Source organism: Gouania willdenowi, chromosome 22 (genome assembly GCF_900634775.1).
Source record: "Gouania willdenowi chromosome 22, fGouWil2.1, whole genome shotgun sequence".
In the NCBI taxonomy this organism is placed as follows: Eukaryota; Metazoa; Chordata; class Actinopteri; order Blenniiformes; family Gobiesocidae; genus Gouania; species Gouania willdenowi.
Window position 1 is genome coordinate 22,539,381 of NC_041065.1, and position 25,095 is coordinate 22,564,475.

General features: G+C 37.7%; 1 protein-coding gene and 3 non-coding genes across 8 annotated transcripts in view; 1 reads left to right on the top strand and 3 right to left on the bottom strand.

Annotated features, from left to right (window-relative positions):
• Positions 1-25,095, top strand: part of arhgef10 (Rho guanine nucleotide exchange factor (GEF) 10) — a 63,236-nt gene that overhangs the window by 602 nt on the left and 37,539 nt on the right. For 2 of the 5 annotated variants that reach the window (XR_003672789.1, XM_028437623.1), the window contains exons 2-15: positions 8,033-8,135; positions 14,648-14,995; positions 15,984-16,283; positions 18,065-18,101; positions 18,813-18,901; positions 19,182-19,238; positions 19,803-19,990; positions 21,907-22,023; positions 22,422-22,533; positions 23,244-23,356; positions 23,438-23,515; positions 23,598-23,777; positions 23,873-23,989; positions 24,675-24,767. Coding sequence is in view for 4 of the 5 variants with exons in the window: in XM_028437623.1 (XP_028293424.1) it covers positions 8,099-8,135; positions 14,648-14,995; positions 15,984-16,283; positions 18,065-18,101; positions 18,813-18,901; positions 19,182-19,238; positions 19,803-19,990; positions 21,907-22,023; positions 22,422-22,533; positions 23,244-23,356; positions 23,438-23,515; positions 23,598-23,777; positions 23,873-23,989; positions 24,675-24,767 (1,866 nt within the window). In the remaining variant the exon portion in view is untranslated. Of the gene's footprint in view, positions 1-8,032; positions 8,136-14,647; positions 14,996-15,983; positions 16,284-18,064; positions 18,102-18,812; positions 18,902-19,181; positions 19,239-19,802; positions 19,991-21,906; positions 22,024-22,421; positions 22,534-23,243; positions 23,357-23,437; positions 23,516-23,597; positions 23,778-23,872; positions 23,990-24,674; positions 24,768-25,095 lie in introns of those variants that run through there. The other 3 variants (XM_028437624.1, XM_028437625.1, XM_028437626.1) reach the window with 3 other exon arrangements.
• trnaf-gaa (transfer RNA phenylalanine (anticodon GAA)) lies at positions 8,219-8,291 on the bottom strand. The gene has a single exon. It is a non-coding gene; the product is annotated as a tRNA-Phe (tRNA).
• trnaf-gaa (transfer RNA phenylalanine (anticodon GAA)) lies at positions 8,818-8,890 on the bottom strand. Its single transcript has one exon. It is a non-coding gene; the product is annotated as a tRNA-Phe (tRNA).
• Positions 11,709-11,781, bottom strand: trnaf-gaa (transfer RNA phenylalanine (anticodon GAA)). The gene has a single exon. It is a non-coding gene; the product is annotated as a tRNA-Phe (tRNA).

The following is a 25,095-nucleotide window of genomic DNA, read 5'->3' on the forward strand; positions in this document are numbered from 1 at the left end:
ACCACTTTAAATTATCTAAAACTGCAGTTACACTATTTTTTTATTTAGTTTTTTTTTTTTTTTTTTTACATAAAAGCAGGATTATTTTCAATTCCAGTTATAACAATTAATTAAATAATATACTCTTTTGTATTTATTTATTTATTTATTTTGGTTTTAAAATGTATAAAATCCTTATAATTTAAGGGAGCCTTTCTGAACTGCAGCAATCACTGACATCCAAGTAGTCATGCCTAGCATTCCTCAGTGAATGGACTGTAAAGCTCCAGTCAACTGGACGTTCAGTCTAGTAAACAACAGGACATAAAACCAAATGTAATCAAACTGTTTCCTTTAAAAGTGATCCCTCAAACAATGTTTGGCTTTTCTAAAACACCCTAAGGAATGGTTACAATACAAAACAGACTTTGCTCAATAATAATGATGATGACACGTATGTCTGCTTTAGTATTAGAAGGGTCATATTTACATTCCTTCATACACACCAAAGCCTGTCAGGGTAATTTGTTTAGCAAATAGTCAGAGACATTGTCCTGTCTGCTGCAGAAACAAGTGTACGAAGGTGTGTATGGAACCTAGAGGTAGGCGATCTGAGCATTAATACAGGACAGAACAGAGAGTCTTTGTTGTCCTTTTTTGTGTTTTTCTGTGATTCTGTGTATGTTTGTCGTTGTCTTGCTCATTGTGAGGCATTTCTGTTGTCGTGTTATGTATTTTTGCTGTAAAATATATGTTTTTTGGAATCATATTGTGTATTTGTGCTGTCATTTTGCATTTTTTTTAAAGTAATTTCTTGTGTATTTCTGTTGTCGTTTTGCTTGTTTGTTAGTACTTTGGGTTTAAGGAGTAATTTTTTTAGTTTTTCTTGTTTTTTGTTGTACTTTCATTGTCATTTTCTGTAATTTTGTCTGTTTTTCTGAGTAATTTTGTGTATTACTGTTGTCGTTTTGTGTGTTTTTGGAGTATTTTCTGTTTTTTTTTTTTTTTTTGTCTTTTACAGTATTTTCCTTTAATGTTACAATTCATTGTGTTTTTAAATGTATTTTACTCTTGTTTGTGTATTTTACATTTTGGGCCACATAAAATTAGGCTAAGAGTCAAATGTAGCGCCCGGGCCCCCTGTTGCCTATTCCTGATGTAACCTATACATGCGCATCTTAAACCCATTTTACATCAATAGGAAATGTCTGTATATCTCGACCCAGTCTGAAAGGTGGCAGTGATTCAGTAGAAGAGCATTTTTCTCATTTTTAGAAACTCTAGTTAGTGAGCCACTGTTTTTAGAGCACTCCCATCACTGAGCAGTGCTCCACAAAGATAAGCAATAGCTGGGAAAGGCAAAGCACTGCTCCTCTCTGCAAGTGGGTGCAATAACTCACACACACTACACACTTTTGCATCTGCAAGTGTAAAGATTTCGATTTAGAAAACACATCTGTCCTATTCACAAAACCTAGAGGCCTGATCAGCTGCTATCAATGTGTTTTCTAAATTTAACCACAGATAAGTGCAGTGTTGACCACGTTCATGCTGTTTTGTTTTTCTTTTTTTATTTACTTAAGCTGAACTTTTTGATTTAGAATTCCCTTTAAAGCAGAAGGGAATTTAAAGGTCTTAGGAGCAGTTTTTTTATTTGGTGCTCCCTCTATAAAAGTAGTGTTCTTCTGGTGACATGTTGGGTTATCAAAAGCTTTGGTGTGGCTTACTGGGTGGGTGGAGATAAGTTAGGAATGAATGCCTAGGCTGCACACAGGCCATTGCTTTCACATGAACCCCATGTTTGAAGTTTTATTCATCCCTGTCTCTTATTTAGCCGTGGTAATCAACAGCGAAAAAGCATAATCCCCTTTGCTTCTTTTATGATTTATTTTACTGCTCTATTTTTAGGAATAACATGCTCACTTTAGTCATATTTCACAAATTGTTATTAGTTCATGAACTTGCTTTGGATGCATTTTATTCATTACAATGACTTACATTCCCCACATTTCATCTCTTTTAGGATCTTATCATTTTTAGAACTGCTCAGGACTACAGCGCACAGGCCCTGGTCCCAGGCTGGGGTTGATGGTTTAATGGTTCAAGGCAGAGAGCATTTTTTTTCTTTGCCTTTGGGATGACAACTATTCAAGAAGAAAATGGCTAAGATTTCTTACGTAAGAACAAGATATGTGATTATAAGGATGATTGATAGATTAGCTGTGATTTTAAGCAACAATCAGGGTTACACATTGCTATTAAGGGATGTCCCGATACAACTTTTTCACTCCCGATATAATACTGTTATTGCAACCTTGCATATTGGCTGATACTGATAATGATTTGATACAACATCAGCACGAATCGTACTTATTTTGTCGTGTGGACTGTTAGAAAAGGCTTGATCAAGTGATGTCACTCAGAGAACAATAGTCAGCAATTCAAGTTCACTTCAGTTATTTTTTACGATCAGTGGGAACAACTGAGGGCGGGGTCAAATACAACAAAAACTTATCGGAGCTCTTATATTGGAGATTTTAGATGCAGTCCGATAAAATTCTATATTCATTTTCTGACTGATATCGGACCGATATCAGATCGGCACACCCTTAATTGATATATCATTTAGTTTAGCAATTTTGTTCATTTTAGGTCTCGGCTTGCTTCGAACAAATCTAAAGCTATTTTATGTTTGTATTTGTTCCTTCAACCCAATGTAAGGTCAGTGTTTTGTTAGCCCTAATCATTTTGCATAACTTTTAGTTGTTTTCACTTCTGATCGAATTAACAGTCTGGGCTACATGTGGCAACCTAATAAAAGCACTTTGGTATTTGCCAGGCTGTTGGCAGACACACACTGTGTCTGTGTGTCTGTGTGTCTGTGTGTCTGTGTGTCTGTGTGTCTGTGTGTGTCAGATCGAGGATGAGCTTTTGATTCCGGAAGGGCGTCTACATCTTTGTCGACAACGATTAATACAAACCAAACAAAGCACAAGAAATTATAAGATTTAACTTTGAAATGTTTTCATCAATTCAGCAAATACATCATCATCAGAGTATTTTTAGTATCCATAAAGATCATTGAGGTTTTTCTCTCTAATGTTTCTGCATTCATTCGTTTTTAGGCAGAATAGGAGTTTGAGTTTTCAGCCAAAGTGTGATTACTGTAATCCTGACAGTTGGACATGCTCTACAATAAAACATCCACCCAAAGTACTGCAAAGCCAAGGGCAGACGTTTCCCTGTTCCAGGATTTTGTTTATGGGTTTATGTTTGTGTGCATACATTAGTGGGTGGAATGCTACATGTTTGTAACAGTTCATGGAATCAAACTAAAAGCCTTTTACAATGACAGGACAGGGTATATAGTGTTAGTACCTACTGTGTCTGAATCAAGTACAGTAGATTACAAGTAAATTGATTTAGTCCAATTAAAAAAAAACACTGTTAATATATAGCGAGAGTCAATATATATCAAGATTTCTATTTTTTTATTATTAAAATGCTGGTTTTAGGAGTCGCTGCTTTCACTACTTCTCAGAACAGCATGAAAAGCACAGTTAGATGAAATGTTGAGCGCGTCCTAACCGAGGCTTACCCCTAGACAAGCTACACCACAGAACTTACTCACACGTGCTGTCCCTTAGAGGAGTAAAAGACGAAAGTGGCACATATTTTGCAGTTATTTGTTAATAAATGTACCTGTGTGGAATTTTCTGCAAATTTAACCTCAAATTATTTTTCTGGTACGACTTAATTAAGTTAAAAATATCAATATTTTTATTATATATCGTCATTTTGAGAAAAAAAAATATTGAGAAATGAATTTTTGTCCATATCGCCCAACACTATTATAAATCCAGCATAGTAGCAACTTCTGATATCAAATGCTTGTTAATTCATTTCCAATGGGATTTCTTATTTCTTTTCAATCAGTCATTCATATTTTGTTACGTTATAAGTTTAAGATTACAGACTTTTACTTAAAAAAAAAAAAAAAATCATTCTCTATTCTGAAACATAATTTTACATTGCTTCGTGTTTATAGACATATCTAGGTTATTACAAATACACAGGTGAGCAAATAGTTTGTTACACCAGATCTGCAGGGCTGTGCGTAGCTTCTCCAGCGTGTAATGACATGCTGAGATGAGTCTGTCATCAGCTAAACTGTTTTCCGGTCTCTTCCTCTTCGTCTGCACTTTGTGATGAAGCTCAATTTAATCATGGACCATGCATCAGTGAGGCCTTTTCTTCTAAGGATGTTTTTATTTTGTTGCTATAAATCCAGGCTGGTCTTAAGTCCTGCTACACAATGAGGGTTTTGTTGAGTCAGCGCTCACAACATGAGAGAGTTGCTTCTTTGTTCTTTATTATATTTAAAGACAACTTTAAAAATCTCTAGCACGTATCCTTTTTCTAATATAAATTCCTATCGTTCCTCTTCTGTTATTGGACCAGTTGGCTTCAATGTCAGCTTTGCAGTGTATTATTGTTTCAAAATCTATCTGTCTGAGGATTTGTCCCAAGTGTGAATGTTTAGACGTCCTCTGGATATGTATACCCTTATCTGTCTCTGCTCGGCCAGGCATTATCAGTCACCCTGTTTTCATCAGACACTGACACTGTACGTGCACATTGCCAGTTTAGGCTCTCTGAATTGGATGGGGGATCTTACATTGTTTGTAGACTAAACAATAAGATTTGACAGTAAGTCATTCTGTATTTTTACTGCACTTTTGTGGAGTGGTATGGGCTTTATTAGATGCAAAGCTAAAACTTCTGTTTTTATGGTAAAAAAAAAAAAAGAAAGAAATGAGATGGGAGGACATGCATACTAATACAATGGCTGCTTTATGCCACAACATGATGTCATGGCACAGTCATTTGCTGTAGTGGATGGTATAGAACTAAAGAAGTAGTCAAATAGCACACACACACACACACACACACTGTCTATTCTCAAGAGACATTGGACATAAACTGTCACCTCTGGATACAAATTGTAAAACACAAACAAAACTGTTCGTGCTGTGGAATGCTGTGTCTCTCAAGCCCATGCAGGTCCAAAGGTCTCTCCTGCCTCAGCATGTTAATGACATTTCCCCAAGTTTGTGGTTTGTATTAAGGGGAAAAAAACCTGCCCTGACCCCAACAACCTATGACAACTAGTAAAGTGTTGGAATTTGTGAAATATTTCTCAGGAGTGTCACATTTTTTTTTTGTTCAGCACAGATACAGCTGATGTTATCTGTATCATATTGCACAAATATTTTTTGATCAGTTGTAAGAAATTCTTACCTGAGAAGATCAAACACATTAGTGTAAAGTTTTTTGAGTGACTTTATTTTTTATTAGGCCGGGCTACCGGACTCAAAACGCCACTCACTTTGTTCTTCTGCTTGTTCTTGGTGTTGTGTACACTAGTTAATATCGCTACTCCTCTGTTATTCATGAACGGATCAGGATGAAATTTGGTAATCTATGGATGTGTACGCATCGACGCTCGGAGCCCGATTTTTGATTTGGGGCCCAAAAAAAAAAAAAAAAAAAAGTTGATTTCTCATTTATTTGCGAGTCAAATATTACGACCGAATCATTGGCACATACCAATATATAAATGGGTCACGGGGGCGCCAGGGGGAACCCGGGGGTCCCAATTTTTCAAATGACTACTCCTTCGTTAGTTCTTGTTAGATCGGAATGCAGTTTGGTGTGAATACTCTATGAATGAATATGATGAGAACCTCTGAGCCCTTTTTTTTTTTTTAAATAGGGTAGGAGGCCCAGCCCCCATTTCCGGTAATTTCCAAATTTACGGGAACATAGTGTTGTGATATATCGTTTCAAAGATAATTCAACCTAGATTACAATTATGCCTCGCACAATTTTCACTCCTTTTTTAGGCAATTTACTTTACAGTTGTTTTTTCATTTATTTGTGAGTGAAATATTGCGACAGTTGGTGGTACCAAATCATTGACACATACCAATATATGAATGGGGCTCATTACTCCGTTTGTGCCACGGCGAAGCCAGGCGACCCCATTCTTCAACTGACTACTCCTCCGTTAATGCTTGTTGAATCGGGTTGTAATTTGACATGGACATTCTATGAGCGGATGTCAAGAGCCTCTCGGTAATTTCTAAATTTATTGGAACATAGTCGTGTGATATAACGTTTTAAAGGCAATTCAACGTAGATTATGATTTTAAGTCGCACAATTTCATTTGTTTTACACGGTGGAACGGAGTCATTTCACTGAATTTTCGGGAAGGTGGTACGTACTATTCGATGGGGAGATGTTCCCTGCGCCCGGCCGTAGTTCATCAGATTTAAACCTCAGTTTTTTGTTGCCTACAATATTTCTTGATTAAATGAGGATGTGGCAATTTCAAACTAATAGTTTAACTCAGCTGTATATGAAAACTATTTGCAGTAGATGTGTATAAACTGAGAGAACCATAGGCCAGGACGATAATAATAAATGACAGCAGAAGTGCATCTGGATTTTCTGGAGATGATAATGTGTGCATTGGGCCTGGTCATTTCCTGTTTCTTTGTAGTCTCAAAATCTCTTCAACAGAGGCTGTAGAAGCCTTGGTATGTGTTATGCCCAGACAGAAGCTTTAGCTAGGCAAACTTCATAGAATATATCGCTACTATGAAACAGCTGGTGGATTTATTTCCATTTCTAGTTGGATATCAGTTTTACTGTCGAATGATACTAAAATGTAACGGTACTGATCCAAGGTGGTTATAACATCAATCAATCAGTCGGTCTTTATTTATAAAAAGCTATTTTCATACATAAAATGCAGCTGAAAATGCATTTACAAGGTTAAAAACACCCACCCCTTACAAAATGTTCACCACACACAGACATACAGGTTAAAATAAAGACAATGGCATATGACACATGCATGGTTTTAGTTCATTCATATTACCAAAAGACTTATTTCTCCACCTGCTGATAGTATGTGGCTTTCACACCTTCATCCTATTTAATCCTGAATATTCATATTTAATCATTATTTAATATTAAATTCTTATTCTTGTTAATATAATCATTGTCTTGGTCTCTGTTTACTTCATTCTTTTTTACTTTTACTTTTTATTTATATATGTATCCCTTGCTATGTTTATATTCACTGCTGTTATCATTTCTACTGGAGCCACTGTAACAAAACACATTTCCCCCTGGAATTATGAAAGTATTTCTGATTCTGATTTGTTATTGATATTTCACCTGAATTTATTTCATTAGTAATTAAATAAGTTATTTGATTTACATTTTGCTCTTTACTTTATTTGACTGATTCTAAGGTTGCTTTGGATTTTTGTTGATGCTAAAGTTAAAGCAATTGCCTGTCATATTTTCCATGAGTTAGGCTCTTAATCACATTAAAACCAAAAAAACTACATTAATATTTATAAAAAAAAGATCATTTGGCTTCACATCAGTAACTGCAACCATGTTGTCATCTTGGTTGCATTTGAGGGTATCATCTATTCTTCTTTACTATGGTCATCATGTCAATTGTACCCATGACAATGCACACACCCCCACAGCTAGCATGTGTCATTTAGAACAACCATGGCAGTGTCAACAGACCACAAGAACTCTACAGGGGCTTCTTTGTGTTCATCCTGCCTTCAGTTTGTCCAAATTAGCGTTGGTTCATTGTGTGTAATTTATAACATAGCAAACCTTGACCATACTGCCATTCTCCATCACTGGTGTTTTTTTCAATTTAGCAGTCAGGAATAATAAGTGTGACTTGGCTGCTTAGTAAAGAGTGAGTAATGTTCACTCTAACCATAACATTGCACAAAATAAACCATTTTTTTTTTTATTAATGTAATGTTTGTTTGGGGGGGTTTACTTTGAAGTTGTCAGTGCCCATTAAAACTAGTTATTTAATGTTGCACCAACTACAATACACTTTAGTGGTTATGGTTCCTTTCAGAGCTACATCAAAGAGTTTGAAATTTCTCATATGTGTCAGCTTGCCATATTTTACTGTTTTTGACGTGTCATCTTTTACCCTAGGAATGTGTGGCATCATATTTGACTCTCAAACTGCTCTAGACTGAGAAGCAGAGCAGAGCTAAAAGCATGGACGTGGAAGAGTTTCCTCCCCCACCCCCTGAAGGTCAGTATATCACCGTTGAAGATGGATACGCTGTTAAAGTGTAGGTTGTCGGCCGAGCAATCAGAGCAGCAAAGAAGTCAAAATGCCGAAACCCGGGATCGAACCAGGGACCTTTAGATCTTCAGTCTAACGCTCTCCCAACTGAGCTATTTCGGCTGTTTCCTGGTTGTCTCTGTACATTGTACATGACTATGGGGTCACTCTGGTGACCTGAACCAGTCATAGACTGTTGCCTCACGCTCAGACTCGTAAAACAACAACTGGGTACTTGTCAGTGCCAGAGGGAGTTTTACTAATGGTTTAGACTAGAGCCTCCTACACTGCTATGAGAGACTTAAAAGACAATGGCCACGTTTACATGGAAGCTTAAATTCCTCTTTAAAGCAGAATAAAAGTTGATTCTTCTTTAATCTGACCTTGTATACACTTAATTCCTAATGCTAATTTAATTTGATGGTTTTACACTTTCTATTTTTTTGCCTTAGTGCCAACATTTAATGTATGTCAAACTACTATTTTGTCTTTACCATGAACTAGCCAAGACTCTTTCTGTGTACACATACACAATCTCATTCACTGAATCCATTGTTGTATCTATAATAAAGTCCTTCATGCTGTTAAACTCTGGGGACTACTAATTACCAACTGTGAAAATGTAAACAGAGCAGCAAAGAAGTCAAAATGCCGAAACCCGGGATCGAACCAGGGACCTTTAGATCTTCAGTCTAACGCTCTCCCAACTGAGCTATTTCGGCTATGGGAGGGAGGAGGGGGGAAGAGTAGCCCCGCCCAGCAGTTCCTCAACCGGAACTCATGCAAAAATGGAGAGAAATGAGAGAGGGTTTTGAGGTAATGTAGCTCAGCTTTTTTTAACAGGGAAAATGTTCAAAGAATTTAAGGTATTTATGAGCTGTGTTATTGTCAAAGATAGGACATCACTGTCACTGATTATTTGTAGCAAAAAAATAGAGATTTTTTGGGGTAAAAGTGCAGTTTCAACATTTTTGTACTCAATTATGAATTTTTGCTACTAAAAAATGTATTTAAGTTACTTGGCAATTTCCTGGGTGTAAAACATGAAGTCAGATATTTGTAATTCCAGGATCTCGTACATCAGAAGTCCTAGAATTTGTTCATCATTTTTGTGTCGACATTGCTATTTTAATTTGAGGAGTTATTTGGGCAAAACTGCAGGATTAAAAAAAAAAGAGTTATGGCAAAGAATTTGACTTTAAAAAATGACGGAAATTGTGTAACAATAAGAAATTACAAGCCCTCGTTTATTTTGGGGAGTGACATGCATTTTTTTTTATTTGAATGGACTGAGACATCTCGAACTAAACTTTATAGTGATTTACATCATGATTTTTGTTGGATTTGGCCAATGTGCCTTGAGTTCCACACATGTTATTTTACCTGGTCTTGAAGTGGCAGACCAATATGGGTAATTATTTTAGAGACTTTCTGGAAAGGCATGTAAATGTGAACGTTGTGTCAAAAGGGAATAACTACTAATAGCCACTTATGGTAAAAGTGGCCGTAATGTTTAATGCAATGCCTTACATTTAGTGTGATGGCATAACTTGTAATTTTAATTTATTAATGTGAATATACAGTAGTTGGCCTCTAGATTCAGCAGCTAGCTTCTGTGGGTCATGTCGTGACTGGGTCACTTGTTTGCCTGTTGATGCGAGACAGCGTTAGAAAACAACCCAAATTCCTCTCCATTGAGGAGTGTTGGGGCAGAGAAATGAGGGAGTGAGCTGTGCTACTTTGAATGACAAACAATCTGCCTCAGTAACAGACTGAATACACACACACACACACACACACACACACACACACACACACACACACACACACACACACACACACACACACACACACACACACACACACACACACACACACACACACACACACACACACACAGACAGAGCCTCCACACCAGAGAAACACTTCATCTCGAGCTAGCCATTCACTTGCTTTGTTGCCAAGGTGATATTGTTGCAGATCGTAACCCAATGACTCATTTGAAAAGCTCTATTACGTGGACATGCATTTTCCATGTTTTCATTATGATTTGACAACAAATACATGGTGTGTGTTTATGCCACATTTGCACACAATAACAACCCACAAAATATGATAAACCTTATTTACAATATTTTAACACAGGGTTATTGCAAGAATATGTTTGTGAGTATTGTCACATTTGCACTGTATTTGGTGGAATACAAGCCAATCCTGCAAACTCTCTATGACCTCATCTGGCCACAGCTCTGTTTTGTGGTCTGGCTAAATACAAACTATGCTGCATTCTGGTGTTATCAAGTGTTTTGTATGACCCTCACAGAGAGAGAGGCAGTTTGCACCCAATTGTGCTGCAGTTCACTGATGGAAACAAACAGATAACATCTTTGTTTCCTGGTTGCCTCTTTACAGATTCAGGCATGACCATGGGGTCACTATGGTGACCCGAACCATCAGTCACAGACTGCTGCCTCACACTCGGACTCGTAAAACAACTACCGGGTACTTATCAGTGCCAGAGGGAGTTTTACTAATGGTTTGGACTAGAGCTTCCTACACTGCTATGAGAGACTTCAAAGACACTGGCCATAGTTACGTGATTTTTTTTAAAATTCGGAATTAGTTATTCCGAATTAAATCATTTGGAATAAAAGTATTCTGCTTCGTGTTTTTACATGGAAATAGTAATTCCCGAATTGAGGTTTACATGGAAAACAGGTTTATTGGGCTTTATTTAATTCCGCTTTAGGTCTGGGGGTTGGGAAGGGCTCCGATTGGTCAGTGGGCAAACTATCAGGAAAAACACACAACAAACCTTTTATTGTCGGCTATAACACAGAAGACCACACATGAGAACTGTTTTCACTTTTATTTTGATTGTAGTTTTGAAGCTGCAGCTGGACAATAACACACGGTTTCAGTTTGGACTGTGGAGCGGAAGGGAGATAGCAGCTAATCACCGGTAAAAAGCCCAGTAAAACTTCGGTCGTCACCAGCGCGTCATCGCCGCAAGTTGACCCGAATTATCTTAAAGCGGTATCAGCAAGTTAAGTGTTTACAAGAAAGAGGAATTATCTAATTTAGAATTAAACCAGCTACTTCATTTGGATTTAAGTTTAATTTGGAAATAAATTAGCATTAGGAATTAAGTGTTTACAGAGTTTAAAGAGGAATTAACTTCTATTCTGCTTTAAAGAGGAATTAAAGCGCCCATGTAAACGTGGCCAATGTCTTAGCTACTTCAGGGTTTTGATGGACTAGCATTTTAATGCACACAATTACTGTAATCCAGGAACCTCTTGGTTTTGCTGAACAAACATCCCCTAAACTTGAAATGAGCAAAAGATTACGCATTTTTGTTTTTAATTTAGTCTTGACAATGTTTTGTGCACGATGGTTTTACAATTTCTATTGTTTTTGTGCTGCCTTAGTGTAAATATTAAATGTATGTCAAAGTAGTATTCCGTCTTTATCATTAACTGGCCAAGCCTTATCAACTTTGTAAATGTAAACAAGGTGAAGTAGTCAAAGCAGTCAAAATGCCAAAACCCGGGATCGAACCAGGGACCTTTAGATCTTCAGTCTAACGCTCTCCCAACTGAGCTATTTCGGCTGTGGGTGGGTGGGTGGGTGGAGCGGGGGAGGAGGAGCCCCTCCCAAACCAGAACTCATTCAAAGATGGAATTTTCTGTTTTCTTTGGAATTGCTAGAGGGAAATGAGAGAGGGTTTTGGGTTTTGAGGTAATGCAGCTCTGCTTTTTTTAGCAGGGAAAATGTTCAAAGAATTTAAGGTATTTATGAGCTGTAATGTCAAATATAGGATGTCACTGATTAGCTTGAAGCCAAATATTTCTAGTAGATAAACTACAAACGATGGTATGACTAGGATTTTCTTTGCAAATATATTGAAAAACCTATTTGTTATATTTTTATTAAGTTTAAAAACAGCAAAACTCTCAAACACAGAAGCTACTATTGAAAGCTGATCCTGTGTTTTGCCGATTCACATAATTCCTCGAACTCTCTCTTTTTTTGTTGTCCCCTCTTTGTTCATCAGATCTAAAATCTCGCATTAAATCTCAAACTGTACTCCTGTGTTGAAAATAACAAATAACAACTCTCTTTTTCCTGCCGGCCTAATTACAGAGTTGGAAATAGAAAGGTATTTGTTGTTCTCTTCCTGTCTGCTACCAGCTGAAAGCGCTGATTTGACTCCAATCCCTTTGAACACGAGCTGTATCTTGTTATCATGTCCTACTTTTTATCTGCTACAAGGAAAAGCAGCTGATGTGGTGCCATGATGCTAAACTCCCTCTAGGATCTAACACCACTGTAGTCGACGTGCACCTAAATTATAAGTCTGTGTGTGGTGAGGCTTTTTGGGTTTGACAGCCCAAGGACTAAACTTTCCCCTGGGTTAGGGTTGATTTGATCTTGGTCCTTGTAGCTGCAGGAGAGAGATCATCATATGTGCTGCTCCACCCTAATACAAAAATTTTAATGTTACTGTCTTTAAATATATTCTCTGGCACTGATTTTTCACGTTTTTGAAAAATCAACTCGAAAGTTTGTTTTTGGCTGTTTATACATAAAAAAGAAACAGCAAATCAGATATGGTCATAGTTAAAAAAGTTCAAGTGCATTCAATTAAAGCTGCAGTTTGTAGAATCCTCTCGCAGCTCTGTTTTGAAACCGAAGTCACGGAGATCTGTGAGGACGCAATGTGGTCTGTTCTTCCCGAACATGTTTGTGCCTTTAAACTGTTGTTTCCCCACGTCGGTCTGTCTTTTTCCACTTGATTTGCTGTGTAACTGTTGTCTAATATAGTACGTGAACGCGCCCTGACTTCAGTGGAGTAGCCAATAGTAATGCTCAAAACAGCCCATGGAGCACTCGTTTTGTCACACTCCTGTATTTCTAAACTTCATTTACAGGACAGAGAGAAGGAGATGAGATTCAATGTCCACTCAGAACACTTTGGATTACAATATGCTCAAAGATGATTATGGATTTTTGACCAAATGATGCCAAAACTAACTTACATACTGCAGCTTTAATAGACTGTATTTATTCTGGTTAATTTATTAGACTATATTGGTATGATTGAGTAACTTAACTTGGTCATGCTTAATCAGAAATTCAGAAAATGAACAACTCAACTTTATTTACTTCTATAGCATCTTTTATACATATGACATGTAGCCTAAAGTGCTTTGCAAGAACAGACAGACAGCAGAGATCAATAAAGAGCACAGTGTAAAGAAATAAAATAGTCATTGGAGACAGAGCCAATAAAATAACAAAATGAGGACTATCGCGTGTTAAAAGCCAAATGAAAAAGATGTGTCTTTAGTTTTCTTTTAAAAACATCAGTGGAACTGGATGATCTAATATGGAGGGGGGTTGAGTTCCAGGGTTTAGGGCCATAAAAACAGAAAGCGCTCTCCCTGCTGCAGGTGTGGGTCACATGTGGGACATTTAGAAGTGAGGCAGTCAAGGATATGAGGGATCTAAAACAAGAGAAGGTTTGTGATGTATGGAGGAGCAAGGCCATTTACAGCTTTAAAAACTGTTAAAATAACTTAAAATTGATTCTAAAAGACACTGTTAGCCAATGCAGAGTGGAGGGGGAATATGCTTAACTAGATAAGAGTTCTAGATAAGCTATAGTTTTTTTGTTTGTTTTTTTTACTTTTGGGGTAGTCCAGTAAAAAGAGAGTTACAGTAATCTTAACGGCTGGTGATAAAAGCATGAAAACAAATTTCAGCCTTTTTGACTCTTAAAAGGTCTTACAAAACGTACTGCTCAAAAAAGAAAGGAAGTATACTCCGTAGGTACTTGTGGTCGGCTCAAAAAGGACTTCACATCTCGTGCCGTTGTCCACAAGCATTTATTTCTTCACAGCAGTAGAAAATCATTGTGGAACACCGTGAAAACTAAAAATTGAACAACACAAAAGCTATGTTGTCAACTCTGCACTTTAACATATAATATTTTGGTCTTAAATTACATATTTCAAATGTACAACAAGACATAAACAAAGTGAAAATAATATTGCCGTGTGTGCCTAGTTGACTAGTCATAGAATGGGCTCTTTAAGGCAGAAAAATAACATTTTCATCACAATACATTGTGTCTTTACTCTTTCCCTCTCATGGGTATTTGCACACTTTCACATCCAGTGCAAACATGATGTCATGTGACCATCAACTGGTAAATTACTTTTTTATTTACATGTTAAATAGAATATTAAATAAACTTTTACATCTTAAAGGCTGTGTTACTTATTGCTGTGGACATTATTTTAATATTTTAAAACTTAACAAATTAAACCTGACAGTCTGACCTCTGATGGGAACCTATAAAAGAGCGCCAGCTGCAGACTCCTCCTTTTATTCTATATTATTATTCTATTATAATATTGAGACTGGGTAAACTTAACCATTCAGCAATCAACATCTCATTTCTCTGTCTCCAGTGTTTGTTGTGGATGAAGACGAGGGAGAGCCGTTTGACTTTGATGACAGCGGCGATGACACTGCTGAGGTCGAATGTCCTCTTCCTGCACCTCCACCTCCTGACGTCCCATTAAGAATGGATCAAAGACAGGACAACACTGCAGGGTGTCACCCCGATGATCAGGTCTCCCCAGCACCTTCTCTCCTAACCAACAGTCCTCCGTCACACTCAGAAACATCGGTCACCATTAGCCCATCGTCCACAGCTGTTACCGAGGGGATCAGTGACAGACAGGGAAATTTATCATCACCTCTGCCTCCACCCCCTCCTCTTAATGATGACACACAGGGAGAGGCTTTAAAAACAGGTGTGTAACCACTAACCCATAATTATGGCTGAACTAAGGCATTTTCTCTTTTGACAACTGGAGACTAACTCACTCACCCACCCGCCCACCCCAAAATAAGACACCTAATTAAATGTTATATAACTTTTCTTAAAGTATCTACTGTATATATTCTGTATATTTTATTGAGACGGATACTTGTTTAATGCAACACCTATAGTACCTATATGTTAAGGTTTTGTCTATTCGGACAAGGTTTTTCAGGCAAATTTATCTCCTGACATGTTTCGACTGTCAACTGCCAGTCTTCCTCAGAGGTGATTGCATTGATGTATTCCTATGAGTTCCTATAGGCCAACCTGCGAGTTCTCTCTAGAGACCAGAAGGACACATGAAAGTCGTCATAAGATGCTTTCCTTATATTTTCCTTATATTTATTTTTTTTTAACTTTTATTTAACCAGGGAAGTCTTTTCCACTGCAGGAGACATTGTAACTGCACAAATAAGTGCACTGAAACCTGGAAATGTTGACCAGCTTGTGTTTTTTTCAATAAAATCTAAAAAGAAAGTAATAACTTTACAGTACTAACTCTGCATTTATTTGTTGTTCTAGGTACATACCTCAGTTAAGTTGCACTAAAGTCATGTTGCACTGAAGTCAAAGTTGGTTTAAAAGCCATAGGCAGATTGTGTGTTATTTTTATGGCATGTTAAATCCAATGTTTTGAGTGTAAAATATGTCAATAAAATGTATTTTATACATTATGTTCCCATGAAGGTGTGCACATTTACAGATTAGTTGTTTCTTAAGTCATATATATATATTTCAAAAATCGCAATAATCGCCTTGTACTTTAATATCGGGATATATCATATTGTATCGTGACCTTTTTATCGAGATACTAATCGTATCGCCAGATCCCAGGCAATACACACCCCTAATAGTTCAGTTCTAAATGTGGTTACATTTTTGTGCTCTATGTTCTATTCTATGTTCATCCATTGAAGAACCTCAGCCTTCAGAGGAAGCTCCTGTTACCACCTCCAAGGGCAAAGTCAACCCCTACTCGGTGATTGATATAACTCCTCTTCAACTGGAAGCACAGCAGGAATCCTCTGTTTCCGCTTCCTCGCCCACCGAGCTCACAGAAGGAGAGGGACAGCATGTACACGGCAGCCCCCAGACTCCCATGTCAGGATACTCTGTGCCCGTGCCATGTGGCTATGCAACCCCTTCCAGTATACCACTTATAATGCCAGCTTATACCACACCGGTCATTATTCGACATCTGTCAATGGATGAAGAAGGTAAGGTATCAGAAAGCATATTTGTTAAATTCAGTCATGAAACAAAACAATTATAATCCCTTAAAGGTCCAGTGTTATGCTATTTTTCACCCATCTCCATTTGTTCTAAAAAAAACCCCAACAACATAGTATTTGAGGTTTATTTTCTCAAACTCGCCTGTTTTCTGGAGTTTTATTTTTTCTGAGAAGTCGTTTTCCGAGCGCTTTTTTGGGGGCCTTCATGCATATGCATGACTAGGCGTGAACACACACACACTGCTTCAGCATGTGTGTTTATCACAGCAACAGGAGAGTAAATCATTAACAGTCTTCCTTCTCCTCCTCCCCTCTACTGACCACAGAAATAGACAATTTGTTTTGTCCAACCGCTGCATTGCATTGGGTCATAAAGAAGTCAGATCATCCCATAAAAGCGATAAGAGGCGGTATAACGGCTACTAAAAATGGAACTGATTGTCACTGCTCGCGCTGCGTTGCAGGAAAGTAAACTCTCAACTATCAGCTGAGTCAGCTGTTTCAAACACCCGCACCAAATCTTGTCTCAGGAATCGTCAATTTAAGATGATAGTCCATTGTTTTCTCCTACTGCTGCATTGCATTGGGTCACACACGTCAGACCATTCCATAAAGTTGGCATAATGGCTATCAGTAAAACTGATTGTGAGCGCTTTTCGCTTAATCCATATACCGGATCATGTATATACTGAACGTAAAGATATTAACTGTAATATCAACCTGCGTTCGCTATGTTTGTTTTAGCTATGAGGTAGTTTGAGAGGGAGGAGCTCACATTCTTGTGTAGGGTAGGAGGAGCGAGGATTGTCAGGAGGAGGAGTTTCCGCGTTGTAATGTCACAACGCGAAAAAAATCCAACTCGCCCGTTTAGAGCTGACTTTTTACAAAATGTGGAATAACAAAGGAGGGAGGAAACAGAAGTTTTTCAACTTTGACCCTCTGAATGAGGCTAAAGGAATGTTTATCACTGTAGCAAAACCATTATGAAGTGAATTTTTCATGATACTGACCCTTTTAAACGAGGATCACAAAACTAAGAAACAAAGCTTTACTGTTTCTTTCTACTACACCAAAGTATGGATATACAAAGCTAAGGCTCACAAATGTTCTCTATTCGTTTTGAAGCCTCTCTTTTCTTTTCCTCTTTTTTCTTTTTTTTTTTGCTTGCCACAAGGAAACAGGCACTAAATTTAGCCCTCCCCATAGCTCTGTGTTGGCGGTGATGATTTTCCAACTTCCCTTTGAATGTGACTCTGACTGGGTTCAGGCTTGTGATTGCACTGTAATTATCATACTGAGGTCTCACTGCATTGGGACTCATGAAGCTTTCAGTAGAAGTGTTGGGAATGGGTACAAGTGTGTGATCATTTTTACAATGATTGACTCGTATGAAAATTCTGTAATGTAAGAAGTCATTACTATTCCATCCATGACATGTTATGTGACAGGTTAGAGAAGAAGGTAGAAGGTAGAAAAGAAAATTACTATTACATGTGACCTTATGAGATGGAATTGAAAGTGGCACAAAAGAGAAGTAAATTGCCTGAAAAATAAATCATGTGATTTGTTGGAAGCAACACTGCTCTCGTGTGGCTGTGTGAAAAATCACACAGTATGTGATTTAGACATCACACAAGGATTCGTCTCTAAAAAGTATCACCTGACATTACTTAATTCTGTAGAGATCAGTCACTCAGTTTGTCAGTAATTTTTCAGTTAATCGTCTTGTTTTCTTTGTGCAATTTCTTTCTTTTTCCTTTTTTCAGTGACAATGATTGTATCTGGCAATGTACCCGCTGACAGGTAAGCTACATACTGCACACCATGTCAAACATATTTCTCTTTGTGTCTTTAAATCTGCTGTAAATTATGGAAATGAAAGTATTAAATTCATGGCAGCCATTCCCAGATGTCTCACTAAAATCCTGAGGTTTCAATCTTATCAAAATATGATACCAAGATATTTAAAACTGGTTGAAATGCAATTGCTGTGAATTTTAATTGCTTGATTTTTGTAGTAATTTCTTGATAAGTTATATCTTTTCTGTTTTTATATGTTGTGATTTTATGTCGTCATTTTCTTTATTTTTGTCGTTGATTGTGTCTTCTTCAAATCATTTAGTTGACTTTTCTCTCATTTAGTGTTTTTTTAATGTCATTTTGTTAATATTTCTGTTGTTTTTGTGTATTTTTGTTGTCATCTTGTATATTTTTATGTCATTTTGTGTGATATTGGGGTCATTTTTCTTTGTGTACCTTTTGGGGGCCGCACAAAATTAGACAAAAAGCCACATGTGGCCCCCGAGCCCCCAGTTGCCCATGTCTGCTGCTCTATAGCCTACCAGGGGCCCTGGCTGTCAATTTAAGAATTACTAAATTATGACAACTACCTCCACTGTAAAACTATAGCACATATCATTATGCAGATTACAGTGTATAATTCCTATTTTTTCCTACTTCATTCTGACAAGAAATAATATTTTAAATTTGCACCTTTGTTTCTTCTCATTTCAGTGTTTTCAGTGAGGATTATCCACCTATCAGAGAAGAGGATGCCCTCGCTAAATGGGCATCAGATCCTGCCAACACTGCATGGATGGAAAGTAAGGATTGATTTATTAAACTGAAACATTTCTCAGCAGAATACTGTAAATATCTCTTTGTAATATAGCAAAAAGCAGCATGGGTGGTGGTTTTGTAGTTTGTTTTTTTTTGACACAACCGCATTCCAAGATACTTCCTTCCCTATTCTCTTCAGGAAGTACACTTAGTACATCGTTCCTTCAGATCCTATCTCCAGCACTGTACAACCTGATAGTTGTGCATACAGCTGGTGTGAGAAAACATTCTTAAGTTGTTTTAATTGTGTGTTTACTGCTTCAGGTCCAGATGAAGTGATTTATGATGACGTTCCTTTAGAGAACTCCGACTCTAATACCGGTTTGTACCTTTACTTTTACTTTCTGTTTAGCATTAAACTTTCTATTCTTTAACTTAATGGTGTTTATAATCTTCATAATCTTTTGTGATTACTCTAAATGTTCTTAATTTAGGCAGAAATATTGGTTTGTTTGTTTGTGTGTTTGTTTATTTTAAAAGATTTCCTCCTGGCAAGTTAAGGTTAAGCTCATTAAACTGAAATAAAAGTGTCTCTCACGCACAAACCAACGCTCGCGCACACAGGTCATACACAAAAGTTGGTGCTTGCACACACACACTTGTGCACACACACACTTGTGCGCACACACACGCAAACACTCCTGCGCCCACACACAAACACTTGTGGCGCGCACACTCAAAACGGGTCCACATCACGGTCAGTGACAAAAATCATATGATGTAACGAACCAACAATGAAATTTGTTGCCAATGCTTTTAATAGTCGATTTTTATCCATTTTATTGATTCATTGTTGCAGCCTTACTTCAGAGCTTGAGTGATGTCACATACAAACTACCGGTAATGTGATTTTTCTCCTTATGTTTGTCCTTGTGATTCACTCAGACCCAGATGAGATGATCTACGATGATGTGGAACTGGGTGAGGAGGGAGGCCGTAGAAGCTCCATGGACAATGACTGGAGCTCCAGTGAGTTTGAAAGTTACGACGAGGCCAGTGATGGTGAAGCTCGCCCTGAAAACGGCCTGCCACACGCCTTCATGAGAGGAAAACCACCTCAGAGGAAGACCCATGTGTGTAACTCTTCTATTATCTTCTAACGACTTACTACCAACCACCTGCACATGTGTTCTTTTTAACAGGCTCACAAATCTGTGTTTAGCTCATTGGTTTTCATCCTTTTTCTTGTTGTGACCCCATTTTTATATTGCACATTTCTGGCGACCCCAGGATTTTTTTTTTATCTTGAAATTAGTTTTTTTACATCATTTTGTTATATTGTGTTACAAAGACAGAGTTGCCAGAATTAGTGCACAAAGTGGCAATTTGCGGCAGATCAGATATTTTTATACTGCATTTTATTTGAGAAAATGTAAGTATAGAATACAGTTGGTGTGGTGTTTTAAAGCAGAACTAAGTAACTTTTTCACCTTAATAAATTCTTCTCGTAGTCCCTGTGAGGGTAATGCAAGTGTTTATGGAATGATTGGGGGTCTTTCATCTCCCCCTGCTGTCTCTGGCCAGAAAACAGCACTTGCAACTTTCCCTGCGTCCGACCCGATGGCAAGACGTACTGCTTTATGGCAGCCCAATACAAACTAATGCTAGATTATGACCAGCCCTGTGGCTGCACACGGTTGTTTACAAATTCACTTTTCTCAAACTTACGTTGTGGCGGAGCCAGCAAAAAAAAAAGTGAGAGAAGACCTTTGTCCGAGGAACGGAGCAACTCCATGCAGTGACAGCTCAGCAGCAACACACAGCAATCACACACTGTCGTTGCAGCAACAGGCATGCACACACTCGCAACCCAGCGCTCCATCAGGCAGCACACACACAAACATCCATCCATCCATCCATCTACCTGTCTAAACCGTCTACTCGTCCATTTTCAGAGCCGCTTTGTCAGCACACAAACACATCACATCACACACATTTCCACACTCCCTTCCGTATTACTCCCACATCATTAATTTATTTTACTTGTCTCTCTTCTTCATACTTTTCACATGGTCACATGGGACTATATGTGTGAACGCACCCTTAGTGTCACTGTTGTATTAGGATTTTTCAGTGATTGGTTGCTACCGTCTTGGGAGAGCAAAGGTGCGCATGTAGCTGTGGGGTGGAGTGCAGAGTTGTTACTACAGTGATGTAACCAAAAGGGACCTTTAGGGGGAGCGCTAAGTGCAAGTTACTTAATTCTGCTTTAATTTGAAAAAGAACAATAATTATTTAATCTCTTTAAGCTTTCTGCTTCTTCCTGCACTGCATATCTATTTTGGTGATATTATGTATTGTTTTTTTAATTGTGCAAAAGAGATAAATGAAATTTTTTTTAGGCGACCCCACATGGGGTCATGACCCCAAGGTTATACAACATGGGTTCAGCTCAAGCTAACTTTTTTTGTGATAAAGAGCTTCATCTGGCTTATTTGTAAGCTTGCTGTGTTTGCACTGTAGCGTTTTTGCTTATGGCTTCGAGTGTTTGCATAGCCCTATTATCCAAATGATAAAGGACATTTTACAATCAAATGAATTGTGTGTTTTCAACATTTAAGGTCCAAATTTGGTTACTATTTACTCACAATTAAATTTCTCAAAAATGTATGAAGTCATACAACATTATTTCTGACAAAAGAAGTCTGAAGAGATGTTTCTTGAATTTGCTGGAATATACTATTTAATTTAAACTTGCACATTTTTACACCGAACAGGACTAGGAATATGAAATAAAGAGGTGTTTGTGAAGCTCTTAAAACTGTTTATAGAGTATTACTGAAACATGCAGGACTGCAGCTCTCCAGGACAAGAGTTTCCCATCTTGTTGGTCAACTTCATGGAGTTTTTAAAATGTATTATTGCTGTTAAATAGGCTTCCATACAAAAAATACAATTGGTTCCACTCATATTAATTAATTAAAAGCACACTTCAATGCACCCTTAATCCGAAACCATAATCAGTAACGCTTGCTTTGCTTTTGTTCAGCTTTCTCAAGATCTGACACGCTTGAAAGATCACTATGAAAAAAAGATGAAAGATCTAATGGCAAATACAGTGGGCACGGTAGAGCTGCAGCAGATAAAACAGAAACACGAGCAGAAGGTAAATCTACCTTGGGCTCACCTCGTTTGTCTGTACTAGAGCCAGTAGTCCCCATCCTTCCCTCTCAGTCTCGTCACTGACTCAGATGTGAATGAACTTTGGTGGTGGTTCTGGTGATGGGTTTGCAAACAGCCTGATTTGCTGATCTAATAGAGTATCTACAAAAATGTATTTTTATTCTTTACCGGTATTTAAAACCCCAGCAACAGTTTATTTTAAAAAAAAATGTAAATGCTTTAAACTGGAACAACTATTTCAATACTTGAAATACAAACAACTTGTATTTTATTTACTAATCACTCTCATGTTGGTATGCATGGTGTACTGTGGACTTATTCTAACACATACTCGAATACTACTGAGGTCTGTGTATTAACATCTTTTTCTTCTCACCCAAGATGCAAAAGCTTGTTAAAGCAGCTAAAGAGGGGACCAAAGATGGGCTGGAGAAAACCAAAGCTGCTGTAAAGAGAGGACGATCCTTCATCAAAACCAAGTCTTTCTGTAATGGTGTGTAAGAATTTATTGATTTCTGGTCATCTTCAGTTCTCCTTGCACATCTTGGATTTTGATTAAAAGTGTCTCTATTCAATATTGATCATATTATCAGCAAAAAGAATGAGTATCAGATTATGTCTACCTGCACCTAAAATGCCCGATATGTTATTTTTTGGGATTTTTTTAGGCTATTTACTGTTTACGATTCATGCTGATATCAGATCGGACTGATATCGTTATCGTAGGGCTGGGCGATATATCAAGTTTTCTGTTTTCGCATTAGAGAAAGTTACAATAGCGCCTATATCAATATATATATTCTAATAGCTTATTTTGTTTTAAAACACTTGTTTAAGGAGTTGGTGCTTTCACTGCTTCTCAGAACAGCAATAAAAAGCACAATTTCACTCACACATGCTGTCTTTTATAGGAGAATTTGCCAAAAATGCCACATTTTGTGTAACTGTTTGTTAAAAAAATGTGCCTGTGTGGCATTTTGCGTCATCAAATTTAACCCTGAATTGTCTTTCTGGTCAGACTTCATTTGAATTAAAATTGTTGAGATTCATATTATATATCGCCATTTTAAGAAAAAATATTGAGATGTGAGTTTTGGTCCATATTGCCCAGCCCTATGATATCGGCAATAAACTAAGGCCACAATATCGTTATCGTATCGAGAGTTGGGACACCTCTAATTTTGAGTTAATCTTGTTTTTTAGAGAGGAAGATTGCTGGTTTTGAAGAAGAGGAGTCAGACCTTTTCATTGAGGTTGACTGTTTTAATGTTGAGCCAGTTCTATGTTTAGCACCAGACGGCCTTTCACAGCAGCAGGTAACGAATCCTCAACTATTTCTCCAATTCTTTATTTATTTTTCAATAAGTACTTTGAAAATTATTATTTTCCACTTTTAGCTTGTAAGAAGATGTATTTTGGGGTCAATATTGGAAAGTGAGAAGAACTACCTTGAAGCGCTAAAGAGGATACTAGAAGTGAGCACGCACAGCTTGGATAATTGGTTACTTTGCTTTGCAGTGGGTTCTGTTGGTATGTAACACTGTCCTTTTTCATCAGCAATACGAAAAGCCGCTTTCCCAGTTAGAGCCCCGACTGCTCAGCGACAGGAAGCTGAAGATGACCTTCTACCGTGTTCGTGAGATCTTGCAGTGCCACTTCCTCTTTCAGATCGCACTCGCAAGCCGTGTGGCAGAGTGGGACAGCTTGGAGATGATCGGGGATGTTTTTGTGGCATCAGTAAGCAACGGCTGTCTCTACTTCTACAAAACCATGACACCTTTACTGTAATAGAATCTGTGCAATACCAATGCACGTGGTTGTCTTCTCTACAGTTCTCCAAATCAATGGTGGTAGATGCGTACTGTGAATTTGTGAACAACTTTAGCACTGCAATGGCAGTGGTGAGGAAGACGTGCGCCTCCAAACCTGCTTTCCTGGAATTCTTGAAGGTGTGAGAGAAACAAACACACAACCATTATATTTGATTCTGATAAATGATAAAAGTTTTATAACCAGCTCAGGATATGAAACCTTTGAACTTGTTAAGCTGCATATTCAATTTTAGGGAATTATCAACTTTTGAGTTTTCACAACTTTAGAATTTTTACCTAAAAATCTCTTCATGGTTCTCCCCCAGTAGCCCCCAACCACCCCCCCCCCCCCCCCCCCCCCCCCCCTCCCTTGGAGGAATTTATAAAAAGAAAAGATGCCAATTTAAGAACTAGATCAGCCGCTAGAAGGGACTGTGAGGTACCATTAAGACTCGCCACCACTGGACAAAACACCATTTCTGTAAACTGATGCAGAAGTTGGACATGTTATCATCTATAGTAGTTTTTTTCAATAAGAAATGGCTTCTGTTGGTTGTAAAGAATGTATATACTTGTCCATGTCTGTATTTTTTATTGTCATTGTTTTAAATGTACGAGGACTACGGATGGAAAGTAGCTTATGGCTAAATCTGGCACATTTAAACAAAGTTATGTACTGGTGTTCATTAATGTGCACTGTCCTCTCCAAATAAAGTAAATTAAAGTTTCCAACTGCAGTGACTACCCTTAGTTAAAGCTAGATACAAACATTGTTCTGACATAAAATATCTTTTAAATAACTAGTTCATTCTTTATCCTGTAGCATCGCCAAGAAACCAGTGCTGACCGTGTGACTCTGTATGGTCTGATGATGAAACCCATACAGAGATTCCCACAGTTTATCTTACTGCTTCAGGTAATATTAACCCACTTTCTTAATCTCTTTTACAATGAAGTCCTAATGCACCACAATGAAGATTAGGCCGTGCATGCTTTCACCAGCAGAGGGAGTGCCATACATATTTAAACTCTGCATGAAGGCAAGGGAGACTCCCTGAATCTTCTCTATATCTTCTTGATTCTGCATTACTTCACCTTGAAATTATTATTGTGCATGTATATATCTTATTTTAGTAATGATTGAACAAAAAATAAGGACAACACCTGTACCAACATTAACACTTGAATCCTGTGTGATTTTTTTTTTTGTAAGTAAATAGCTGACTAAAAATGGTGCAATTAAT